The sequence below is a fragment of the Miscanthus floridulus genome, chromosome 12 (genome assembly GCF_019320115.1).
Source record: "Miscanthus floridulus cultivar M001 chromosome 12, ASM1932011v1, whole genome shotgun sequence".
Classification (NCBI taxonomy): domain Eukaryota; kingdom Viridiplantae; phylum Streptophyta; class Magnoliopsida; order Poales; family Poaceae; genus Miscanthus; species Miscanthus floridulus.
The window spans coordinates 82,696,774-82,708,449 of record NC_089591.1 but is presented as its reverse complement, the minus strand read 5'-3'; the positions used below and the strand labels follow the sequence as shown (position 1 = coordinate 82,708,449).

The window sequence follows — 11,676 nt, the reverse complement described above, 5'->3', positions numbered from 1 at the left end:
AAAAGTCAAAACGTCTTATAATTTAAAACAGAAGGAGTAAAAATCAACACGATGAAAGAGGAAGAGATACGAAAGATGACAATAGCAGCGAGCCAGAGTAAAAAATCATACAGATAAACAAAGGTATACAAAGAACAAACAATTATATTTAGTTAAATAAATAAAACTATATGAATAAAAAATCCAAATACTACACTAAACAAACTAGCTATTCGTCCTATTTGTACGATCAGCTTGCTAGTTGAATTTTTGTACTTTTCCTTCAAAACGCTGATGAAAGTTTATCGATGGCAAATAAAAACACTGAGCGACTTAAATGTCGGATTTTGTAAACGCTGAGGAAATCGCGATATCATAAACTTGACAAAGGGTCTACAGTTTGTACGCCTACCGGGAGAAACGTCGACAAGACACGACACGAACTCATGAAGTACACAACGCCATTACCGCACAAAGTACAGTACCTCTCCCCCTGCTTTCGGCTTTGCCATCAACCGCAATCGGACAGCGAGGTGAAGTCATGTTGCCCCGCGGACGCAAAGCATACAGGCCATTTGCCGTTTCCGGCGCGCGCCTCTGAACAAACCCGAAAGCCCCCTCATCACCATTCCTCTTCCTGCCATGGCGATCCCCTTTACTCCTCCCCTCCCACCACCACCGCCGCTCCCAACTACACCACACCGGCACCACCACCAAACGAGCGGCTCCCGGCTCTTGCTCAGGAAGGGGAGAAGAGGCAAGCCTTTCTTGGCAAGTTGCTGGAGGAGGGAAGGGAAAGAAGGATGGGGCGCGGCAAGATCGAGATCAAGCGGATCGAGAACTCCACCAACCGCCAGGTGACCTTCTCCAAGCGCCGCAACGGGATCCTCAAGAAGGCGCGGGAGATCAGCGTGCTCTGCGACGCCGAGGTCGGCGTCGTCATCTTCTCCAGCGCCGGCAAGCTTTACGACTACTGCTCCCCCAAAACATCGTGCGTGCCGTTACCTACTCCCTGTTTTGCTTCCAGTGTCTGATTATCTTTTCAGTAGTGCCTTAGTATATTGTTCTAGTTTTTGCCGGACTGGAGAAAAGTTATATTTTTTAGTCTGCTACTATATATATACTGTTCTTTTTTAGTTGGATTTGGATATTGTTATACTTTCCATTACTATAGCAACTATGCAATTGTAAGTTGTTTTGGATTGGGGAAGAGACAGCGCAATTAGGTAAAGGATAAGATTTTTGCCGGTGCTGCTACTTTTCTTATCTATTTGTCATGAGCGAGCTTGTAAAGTCTTAAGACTGTCCATGTTCGTTTGGTCTGGTTGGGCTTATAAGCCATGACTAAAAGTACTGTTGGCTGGTTTGGTGTGAGAGAAAAATACTGTTTGTTGGCTGATAAGCCATGGCTTATAAGCCAGATACGAGCAAGCGAACAGGCAATGTAATATTTTTCTATTTGTATATAGGTGAACCACCTATACTTCTCTTTACTAAATCGTTATGACTTGCGTAATTTTGATTCGCTTGGTTTATGTTGAACTGACACACTAGCAATATACATGCATATATATGTGATATCCTTTTGGTATGCCGTAGGCTATCAAAAATCTTGGAGAAGTATCAGACCAATTCTGGAAAGATACTGTGGGATGAGAAGCACAAGGTAATATTTGATTTGCAAACAGAATGGAAACCCCCTTTTTAGAGCTTAACTATCATTTTGCTAACCTCCTAGAATTAGTTGAACATATTGACTGACTATTTGATGGGCACTATGAACCATTTCAGAGCCTTAGTGCAGAGATTGATCGTATAAAGAAAGAGAACGACACCATGCAGATTGAGCTCCGGTAAATGCTTAGACTTCAATAAATTGTCTTTTTCTTTTTTGGAATTTCCATCTTCATACCAAGTTTCTATTTATATAGAGTGTGGTCTCATAGTAATCTTTTAAGCTAGAATAAACTCTTTTCTTTTGGGGAATTTACCTCTTCAGTTTCATGTTGATATTTATGGAGAATGTGATCTCCTATGTGATGGTACAGGCACCTGAAAGGTGAAGATCTAAACTCACTGCAACCCAAAGACCTGATCATGATTGAGGAGGCACTTGATAATGGACTGACGAACCTGAATGAGAAACTGGTAACACTACTCAATCAGTCGATCTCAATGTGGTTGATGTTGCAGGTATTATCATCCGTGTAATAAATTCTGATATTGGTTGTTTTGTTGATGCAGATGGAGCACTGGGAAAGGCGTGTGACAAACGTATGAGCTTAATCTGACCTGTATTATGAATTTATTTGAGCGTATGGTTGTTTTTTAATTCTTTCCCTCATCCACTGTTTTATTGGTTGATTGTAGAATAAGATGATGGAAGATGAGAACAAATTGCTGGCCTTTAAACTGGTAAGTGTCCTTGCAGGGTTGCATTTCACTAGTTGAATTTGTACTTGAAAAGGCTGATCACTCTTTCCTCGAAAAATTAATTTGAAATTTAAGACTACCTTGTGGGTACTTCTCGGTGTTTAAATTATGTGTGATGCGTACAGTTTTCAGACATCAATTTAATCCACTGTTTCATTAAAAAGTTTCTGGTTTTTTTTTGTGTGTGTGTGTGGTGGGGGTGGGGGGGGGGGGGGGGGGGGGGGGTGATTGAAAGCACAAACAATTCATGCAAATAACTTATAGTGAAAATTATGCATCATGCTTTAGGACCACCTATCGACCAACTAGAATGTCATGAAGTGTGTTTCTATCGTATTTATTATGTTTGCTTAGTCTAATCAAACTGGATAAGTAAATGTCAGGCTTCCTATATCAAGTCGGTGGGATGTAAAAGAAAATGTCATGTTAGCCTTCGTGGTTTTAGATGTTGTGTGGAAATTTTGGTACACAATATCTATGCACTAGTAGTTACTACTTACTACTAGTTAATTATCGAAATAATTCTGAATCTGAAACTAGAAAGCTTGCCTAAGCAATTGTTTTTCTTCATTATCTGCAGCACCAGCAGGATATTGCACTGAGCGGCAGCATGAAAGATCTTGAGCTGGGTTACCATCCTGACCGGGACCTGGCGGCCCAGATGCCAATCACCTTCCGCGTGCAGCCCAATCATCCCAACTTGCAGGACAACAATTACGGCTGAATACCCCATTCCACTTGCCGTTTCATCTGAAGATTTCACCCACCACCACTGGCTTGTATGTCCTCATGCGTTGCCAACTGTATCTTTTCTTTCCAGTATGTTTGGATGAATGTATAATGCGTGTCAGTCGCATGATGTGTCGATGTCGTCGATCTGTGGCACACGTTCTCAGCTGGTCTATCCTTGTTCAGGATGGCGCCAGCAGCGGAGCTGCAACGTGAGTAACTTGGTACTGTATGATTGCGTAGCCACTGCATCTGCCGGACAGTGAATAGTTTCTCTGCGCTACTAAAAGTGGGTCAAACAATGATGTAATATTTGTGTCGATCTGTCAATGACACGTATTTGGCTTTTCACTATATGTTACATATAATCCATTTACATCAGCTGAAAGGCTATACATCACTCTGAAATCCAGTTAACCAACACTTGCAGCAGTGTAACATAGCATGTGGAACTGTGGATATTACGCATCTTATAATTAGAGTACGTGTGATCCCGGCCTGACACGTCGGTCACCTTGCAACCTGCACGCATCCATCGTCGCTGCTGTGCAGTCGTGCATCACCTGAGCATGTCTCCAAAGTCCACGAGTGGGCCGCCGCCGCTCAGAATCGATGAAGCGCTGAAATTGGTTTCGCCTTCGTCGAACGCAATCCTCTGGCCGAACGGCTGTGGTCGGTCCGGCAGGTCGGGCACGTCCATATCCCCCTCCAGCATCCTCAGTGCCTCCGGCATGCTCGGGCGGAACGCCACCGTGACGTGGGCACACAGGATCCCGACAAGCACGTACCTCTCCATGGCCGCCACGCTGGTGCTCGGCTCCTTCCGCAGCGCCTCCGCGAGGACATCCCCCGGCCGGCCAGCCTTCGCGTGCGTCCACGCCCAGTCGGTGATCAGCACGACCCCGGACGGGTCGGACAGGTCGAGCGCGCGGCGGCCGCTCATCACCTCGAGCACCAGCACGCCGAAGCTGTACACGTCGCTCTTCTCAGTGAGCTGCCCGTAGAGCGCGTACTCCGGCGAGAGGTAGCCGTGCGTGCCAGCGACGCGCGTGGTGAGGTGCGACTGGCCCTCGCGGCTCCGCCGGGCGAGGCCGAAGTCCGCCACGCGCGCGCGCATGTCCGCGTCCAGGAGGATGTTGGTCGCCTTGATGTCCCGGTGGTAGATCCCCGGCTTGACGCCGTAGTGCAGGTACTCGAGCCCCATGGCCACGTCCAGGAGGATGGTCCTGCGCTGCGCCCACGACAACGCCGGCCGCCGCCTGCCTTGGCTGTCCTCGAAGATGTACTGGTCCAGCGAGCCCTTGGGCATGTAGTCGTACACGAGGAACATCTGCTTGCCTTCGTCGGCGTCGTCGTCGGCAATGCAGCACCCGCGGAGCGGCACCAGGTTCCGGTGCCGGAGGAGGCTGATGATCTCCACTTCGTTGGTGAACTCCTTGTCGCCGCCCTCCACGTCGGGCTCGAGCATCTTCTTGACGGCGACGACGGTGCCGTCCGCGAGCACGCCGCGGTACACGACTCCGAAGCCACCGCGGCCGATGAGGTTGCGCTCGGCGAAACCGCCGGTCGCGTTCGCCAGCTCGCAGATGTCGAACATGACGGAGCCGGTGTTTGGCCGCGGGATCGAACGCCGCTCCTCCAAGATTTGGATGCTCCTGTCCTTGGTGTGCTCCTGTCTGTTCCTCCAGACGAGGAGAGCGACGAGGGAGACGAGCAGGAGCGAGGCGATCGGGATGGTGGCGGCGACTGCGATGTTGGTGTGGCTGGCGGAGCTAGAGGTTGGCGACGAGGTGGCGGGGGAAGGCGCGGAGAGAGCGAGGCCGAGGGCACACGCCGCAGTGACGGGGGAGTCGGGGCCGGCGGAGCTGGAGATCCCGGCTGCGTAGAGCACGGTGAGGTAGAAGCAGTTTTGGGACTTGGATCCGTTGCCGGCTGCGGCGGTGAGGCGCGCCGAGGCGTCGATCCCTGCGGCGAGGCAGCGGTTGCAGAGCGACATCGAGGTGACGTCGGCGCCGCAGGAGGCGTTGAGGCCGGCGACGGAGGCGTTGCCGGCGACCGCGACGTACTCCGCAGCGGTGGTGACCCCGGCGCAGTAGTCCGGGGAGATGGCGAACTGGAACTGGACCGGGAAGCAGCCCGGCACGAGGGAGGCCGGCAGCGAGAGCGGCGGCGCGGCAAGCGCGGCGGAGAAGGCGCGGAGGCAGGCCGCCGAGGCCCGCGCGGACGGGAGGCGGAAGCGGCCAGAGGCGCGGAGCCGCGACGCGAGGCCCACGCCGAGCACCGAGAGGAGCGTCATGCAGCAGGCCGTGCCGTTGGCCACGGGCGGCTCGCACGGCGCGCGGTCCCACGGGAGCGTGGCCACGTAGCCAAGGTCGAGCGGGCACGCCGCCGTGGCGTTGGCGCCACCGACCTCGGCCACCGACGGGCGCGTCATGACGAGGAGGAGGAGGAGGAGGAGGAGGAGGACGGGATGCTTCCACTTCCACACCGCCGCCATCCCGGTGGGCGAGCGGAAGAGAACCCGATGCAAAGCGAAAGGTGAGCTCAAGTGAGGCGGCGATGCCAAGGTGCCTGTGTGTATTTTAAGTATCGCTCGTGGGACCAACCTGTCAGTCAGTTCGAGCGAGTGGCTGGGTTGGCATCGAATCGGGGCCTCGGAGGTCGGAGGTCGGAACCTGATCCGTGTGAGTGTGAGTGTGATGTCTGATGTGTGGCTGCGATGGCAGAGACACTGACGTCGAGCAACAACATGTTGACCAGTGCCGTGCTTCACTCACGACCTGTGTTTCCTGATCAGGAGAAAGGGGTCAATCCTTGGCTCCTTGCAATGTCCAGTGATCCTTGTCACGATAAACTTGTGCGCTGACCACGCCTGCCTTCTGAAGCTCAAGGAGGCAGGAAACATGAGAAAGTTGGTTCCATGTGGCCAGAAAGACGGGCTTTTTTCCTCACTTCATCACGGGGCAGCTGGCTACTTTTGATTTGCACCCCACCAACTTGACGTACGTAATGATCTTGGATCGAGCAAACGACTGGTTGGTATGTGTACTCCTAAATCGTTTTTTAATCGTTAACAACTCTAAATCTCTATTTAACATCGGTAACAAGGCAGCAGTCCAGGTTATCATTGCTGCTGGCCGTATGTCCAGGAAAAGGGTTCTAGGCATTATGAGCGACAGAACAGAGCGCTGTTGGAGAAAGAATCACGTCACATGTGGCTCTGTCTGAACACATCTTTTTTTTCCCTCGAAAAGCTTTAACCATCAGCCTGTTTGGTTGGTTGGTTCGTATCGTTACTGGTTCGTTTATGTGAGAGAGAAATACTGCTGACTAATTCATATAAATAGTATCTATATGAGGGGCTGGCCAGCCAGCCCAGCCAACCCGCCCCAGCCGATCGGGCTGCATGTCCCGCCTCCCTTTTTCTTGAAAAAAAAGCTACTGTACTAACTGTGTCTCTATGCTCCAGAAGCACATGGCGTTGCATTGGAGACTGCATGTGTTTACATGCCACGGGCCCACGGTATTGGAGTGTTTGGATAGTTTCAGTCCATGGATGGGCGCACTGCAGCTACCGTCGCCGAGAAGCCTCTTTTGTCCTATCCTTTGGAATAGTTTGGATGCACAAGCACAGACATGAATCTGGTCGTCCTGGCCGCTTTGGAACGCTAATCCAAGAGCCACAGCACAGATTTGGGCATTTGGCACGTTCTTATGAGTTATGAGAGAAAAACTATACCATACTGTCAATCTTGGGCCCCAAAAGCCAGTAGATTGACAAACTAAGAGCTAGGCCGACTGTTCAGAGGTCTCATTGTATTGGGCTAGTTGGAAATGCGGCAGACATGGGCTTCTTCTTTTTGGAAAAAAACGACATGGGCTTCATCCATGGAGCCGCACACGTTGAGTGAGTCAAGCCCATTAGCGAGCATTCTTTTTATAAGGAAGCAAAAAATTCGAGCGTCAAAAGGATGATGAAGCTCTTGATATCGAATCATTGATTGTTGCAACACGATAAAGAGACTAACACAATTCTAGTAGACTGGTGATTATATTGATATAGAAGAAGTCCCAAACTAGGTTCAACAAAAAACAACAACAACAGTCATAACAACCAGAGATGACTATCACAACACCACCAACAACGCAACAACAACAACAACAGTAGCGACAAAAAACAAACAACTACCTTAGATAACTCTACCAACAACAACCCACTTGCAATCTAAGCGAACCAACTATCCACGTTGAAGACAACACAACTAAAGGAAAGACAAAGAAACCTCTGTCACCATGTCCCAGAAGGGACGACCTTTTAACCCCAGTTAGTGGCTTGAGGAGATCAAGTGACAACAATTTTTTTGGTGTTCTGCGTACTCGCGTACTCGCATAGACCTGCACTACATCCTCACTAAGCTTTCCGTCATATCCACAACTATACCCAAATCTTTTAACACACCGTGTTGTGCAAGATGGACACTTTGAAGTGATGATCTATCATAGGACTTACATCGACGTCTTGTTCTCAATGGTGAAGGGGATGCATAAAAGGACATGCAAGGTCCTTGAGCGGACTATTACTTCATCCATGTTCAATGACACAAGCTGAGCTTCATACACTGGCCAACCTAAACATGTCAGAGAGACAACACTTTCCAGGCTTCCACTAGCCACTACTCAGGTTTCTTTGGCAGAGCTCTCCTCCAAGCTTCTTCATTCGAGCTGATTTCATGGATCCATAACAAACGGTTAAATATGACCAGGAGATGACATGCATTTTCCATACAATTTAGCCCTACAGTGTCTCCGGACGCCATTCAGGAGACACTGTTGCTGCCCCTTTTGCTCCTCATCACTGTCTAGGGCTCCTCTCCATTCTCTCTAGCAAGTCTTTCGGTGGCAAAAAAGTAGAGGTGACCCATCTCTCTTTTATAACAATTTTTTGATCTAGTTTGCTTAGGTTTTAACCTAAATAGATTTACCGACAAAATTAGGTTATTTTTTGTCAGAATCTTGTTACATATGGTGACTTCGGTGATTGCCATGATGGGGTCATCGTTGTAGATGTCGATATCATTGTTGGTAGGACACCAATTATTTCTTGCCATTACCTGCAAGAGGAGGGATGCCCCTGGGCACATCCCACGAGGACAATAACTCAAGGTCATTGAACTTAACGTCGATGGTTGCGAAGAGGAAATTAGGCATACATGATGAATCAATGGTTGGAGGTGATGTTGAATCTGTAGCCTATGTTGTACTCGACGATATAACTATCGATATTGTTTCATAGTTTTAGATACATTTTTTATTGGTTATGGAATGTTGGATCTTGCAGCATGTCCAATGTTTTGGAGTTATCATTGTATTCAGTATAAGGAGAACACTTTAACTTTGGTTTTTAGCAAGGATATGTTCTGCATCAAGAAAAAACACTAGAGAGGAAAGATGATGGAAGAATCTAGAAAGAATGTCGTATTTCTTTGTGTAATTAGAGGGCGTAATGTGTCGAGTTTTAATATGATCATCTTCCTTAAAAAACAACTAGTTTCTCATAAAAAGTTGACAGTAACCACTCATCACCTTCACCAGAACTCCTCTTCATGCCGTCTTGCGCTTTGCCTAAACACCAGAGCCACCTCCCCTAAAGTGCATCAAGCCCTTTAGTGGGTTTTGGATGATTGAATGACAACGTGATTAAAGGTCTAACCTGTTTGCTAAGTGTTGGACAGAAAGTGGGTTATCTCACATGTATTTGATGAAAGCCAAAATGATGTGTTGTTGTATAAACAATCTAGTTCAAACACAAGACAACAATGCAAATGTAACTCATGCAATGCTTATTCATGGTGGGATTTCGATGACTCATATGAAAGCAAGCACGTTGAAAGATAATTAATAAGACATGAGGGATTACATATGGAATGGTCTCACTTTTTAGAGCTTACTATATTGAAAGACAATGATACAAATGATCTTAATGAATGATTCAACACCAAGTGTGAATTGATGGCTTGAGATGGTGAAGATAGCAAGGAAAGGCTTCGAGGTACTAAGCAAGGGTGAAGGGCAAGCGATGGCTTGGCAACCGAGGAACCTAGCTAGGGTGAAGAAGGAAGTACTTGCATTTAGTTGATGTACCAATCAAACCATGATGATCACATTTAAAGTGGAGAATCAAATCTTGGATGAATTGTTGGAAGTGACTTGATGCATTTGAAGTTAACTCATAATCATTGAATGGAATCAAGTCACATTCTCAAGATGGCTATGTTTAAGGAGAAAATAAAAATTGACATGTTGACACCCTCACTTGATGATGATTGAAGGCTATGGCATTTGGTTTGAAGGAAATCAACTCAAGCGACTCAACTCTGTTTTTATTCGATCTTAAGTTAATAGGTATGTCGTACTGTTAAGAGGGATGCATCATGTTGATAGATACTTATTCATAAGTGCTCAAGCCAACCTATGTGAAGTTTGAGTGTTTTGAGAGCCAAAAAATCTAATTTGTTTTTGCTGAGTCTGGCAATATCGGACGTGTCTGGTATTTTCTCAGCCAGAGGAATCTTCTTGGTGTTCTCGGTTTGGTTTGTCGAGAGTTTCGACAAATGTCAGGAGTTCTGGGAGTTAGAAGTTCCAGCAATCATAGGGAGTTACGACGCCTCACAGCGCCACTGACTTAGTGACTGTTGGAGCTGTACAGGCAATACCGGACGACGTGTCCAGTATTGATACCGAACGTGTCCGATATTCCCCAGCGGCTAGTTTTTCAAAGGGGCTATAAATACCCCTTAGCCTCCACCTTTGGAGGCTGCTATTCTACTAACTTTCTTACACGTTTTTGAGCCTTGAGAGCACTCTTTAACCCTCTCTTAGTGAGTGATAGATTCAAAATTGCAAAATCCATCTTGTGAGTTGAGTGAGATTCAAATTGAGAGCAAGCCACCCTTGAGCACTTGTGCATATTTGTCGATCTCGTGATTTGCATTTGTTACTCTTGGACTCTTCGGTCCTAGATGGCTAAGCGTCATCGGAGAGCACCCAAGAGCTTGTGGTGTGCCTCGGGAAGTTTGTAATGGTTCGATTCTACCACCGCAAGGTATGGAATCAAGCTAGCGGAGGGAGAAAAAGGAGTTGGAAAAGATTTCAGCTAGAATGGCCTCCGTGGTCCTCTAGAGCTGACCTTCGTCGGGTCACACGTAGCCCCCTCAACTGAGAGTAGCACTCGACAGAGTCTGAACTTTGGTAAAACAAATACCATGTCTCGATCTCTCTTTACATTTGGTATTTGTGATCTTTGTGTGTTGCTTGAGCTTGTGAATAGGTCACCAATGAGTGCCTTGAACTTGGTGCGAAGGGAGGAAACAAGAGGAGCAAGTTCTATCATCGTGGGCAGAACCCGTGTATAACAGACGCGTCTAGTATTTCTCCCTAGCGCCCAATTTATTTATTCTTTGTTCTAATCTTTGTGTTGCAGGGTTGTACCTCCTAGATATATTCTACATACCTTGTTTACTCTGTTGGCTAACTCATGAGTGGTTTATTTCTCTAATTTCGAGTTTCCAAGTAATTGGTGTCGGGGCTATAACCCTAGGGTGTCTCAAGGCACTGATTAGTTAGCAGGCCACGAGGCCTGCAATGCACTAGCTGGTGAAGGCATGAACGACCAAGGCCTAGTCAAGCTGAGCGATCCAGGCTGGACACTAGGGCCAGGATCAGCCACGACCTCTTTCCCCTACCTTAGCCGCACGGTGCTCAAAAAGCGCTCGACCTTGCCCCCTTCGTGACCCTTGAAAGGGATTGGGCGAGGTCGAGCCCCACCAAGTACACCTACTATGACAAGGGCAGGCACGCCTCATTGACCCCACGAGGACCGAGGGGATGACAGTCAGCTCGGTCCGGTTAGATGCTGTGGGGGTATTAACCCCTATACCCTTACGGCTAAGCTTGGGCTGGCCCGGATCGATGGGTTCAGTCCACCCGAAAGATGACGTGCGGCCCAGTTAACCTGATCGGAGTCCCGCACAAGGAATCAAGACGGATTTGGCGACGAAGCAGGATCCTGGTCGGTTAGAATAGGAATCCTTATCCGGCCAGATATGGCAATTGTAACTGACTAGGATTAGTTTCCAGATCTGTAACCCTGCCCCCCGGACTATATAAGGCGGGCAGGGGACCCCTCTAAAAAATATCTCTCATTGACATACAGCAATACAAATCAGACGCAGGACGTAGGTATTATGCCTTCTTGGCGGCCGAACCTGGATAAAACCTCGTGTCTGTCTTGCGTCACCATCTTGTTTGGGGCTTGCGCATCTGTCTGCCGATAATCTACTACCTTGGGCATACCCCTAGGTAGACTGCCGACCATATTTCGTCGACAGTGGCGCGCTAGGTAGGGGGTGTGCGTACTGCTCTCCAAACAAACAAGATGGTCATCATCTCCGGCTCCATGGCTACGCCCAGCGGCCTCACGTTCACCGTCGGCCAGATCACTTGGACCACCAGCTCCGATGACTCCATCGCCATGGC

At 48.3% G+C, this 11,676-nt stretch overlaps 2 protein-coding genes across 2 annotated transcripts; one reads left to right on the top strand and one right to left on the bottom strand.

Moving 5' to 3' along the window:
- The first annotated feature begins 664 nt into the window (after positions 1-664).
- LOC136498043 (MADS-box transcription factor 2) lies at positions 665-3,495 on the top strand. Its single transcript, XM_066493978.1, has 7 exons — positions 665-970; positions 1,579-1,645; positions 1,771-1,832; positions 2,028-2,127; positions 2,224-2,253; positions 2,350-2,394; positions 2,993-3,495. The coding sequence occupies exons 1-7, from the start codon at positions 783-785 to the stop codon at positions 3,134-3,136; spliced, it is 636 nt and encodes a 211-aa protein (XP_066350075.1). The 5' UTR covers positions 665-782; the 3' UTR covers positions 3,137-3,495.
- On the bottom strand, positions 3,446-5,672 carry LOC136498042 (probable receptor-like protein kinase At1g11050). The gene has a single exon (XM_066493977.1). It carries the CDS (start codon positions 5,636-5,638, stop codon positions 3,701-3,703), a length of 1,938 nt encoding a protein of 645 aa, XP_066350074.1. The 5' UTR covers positions 5,639-5,672; the 3' UTR covers positions 3,446-3,700.
- Between the last annotated feature and the right edge of the window lie 6,004 nt (positions 5,673-11,676).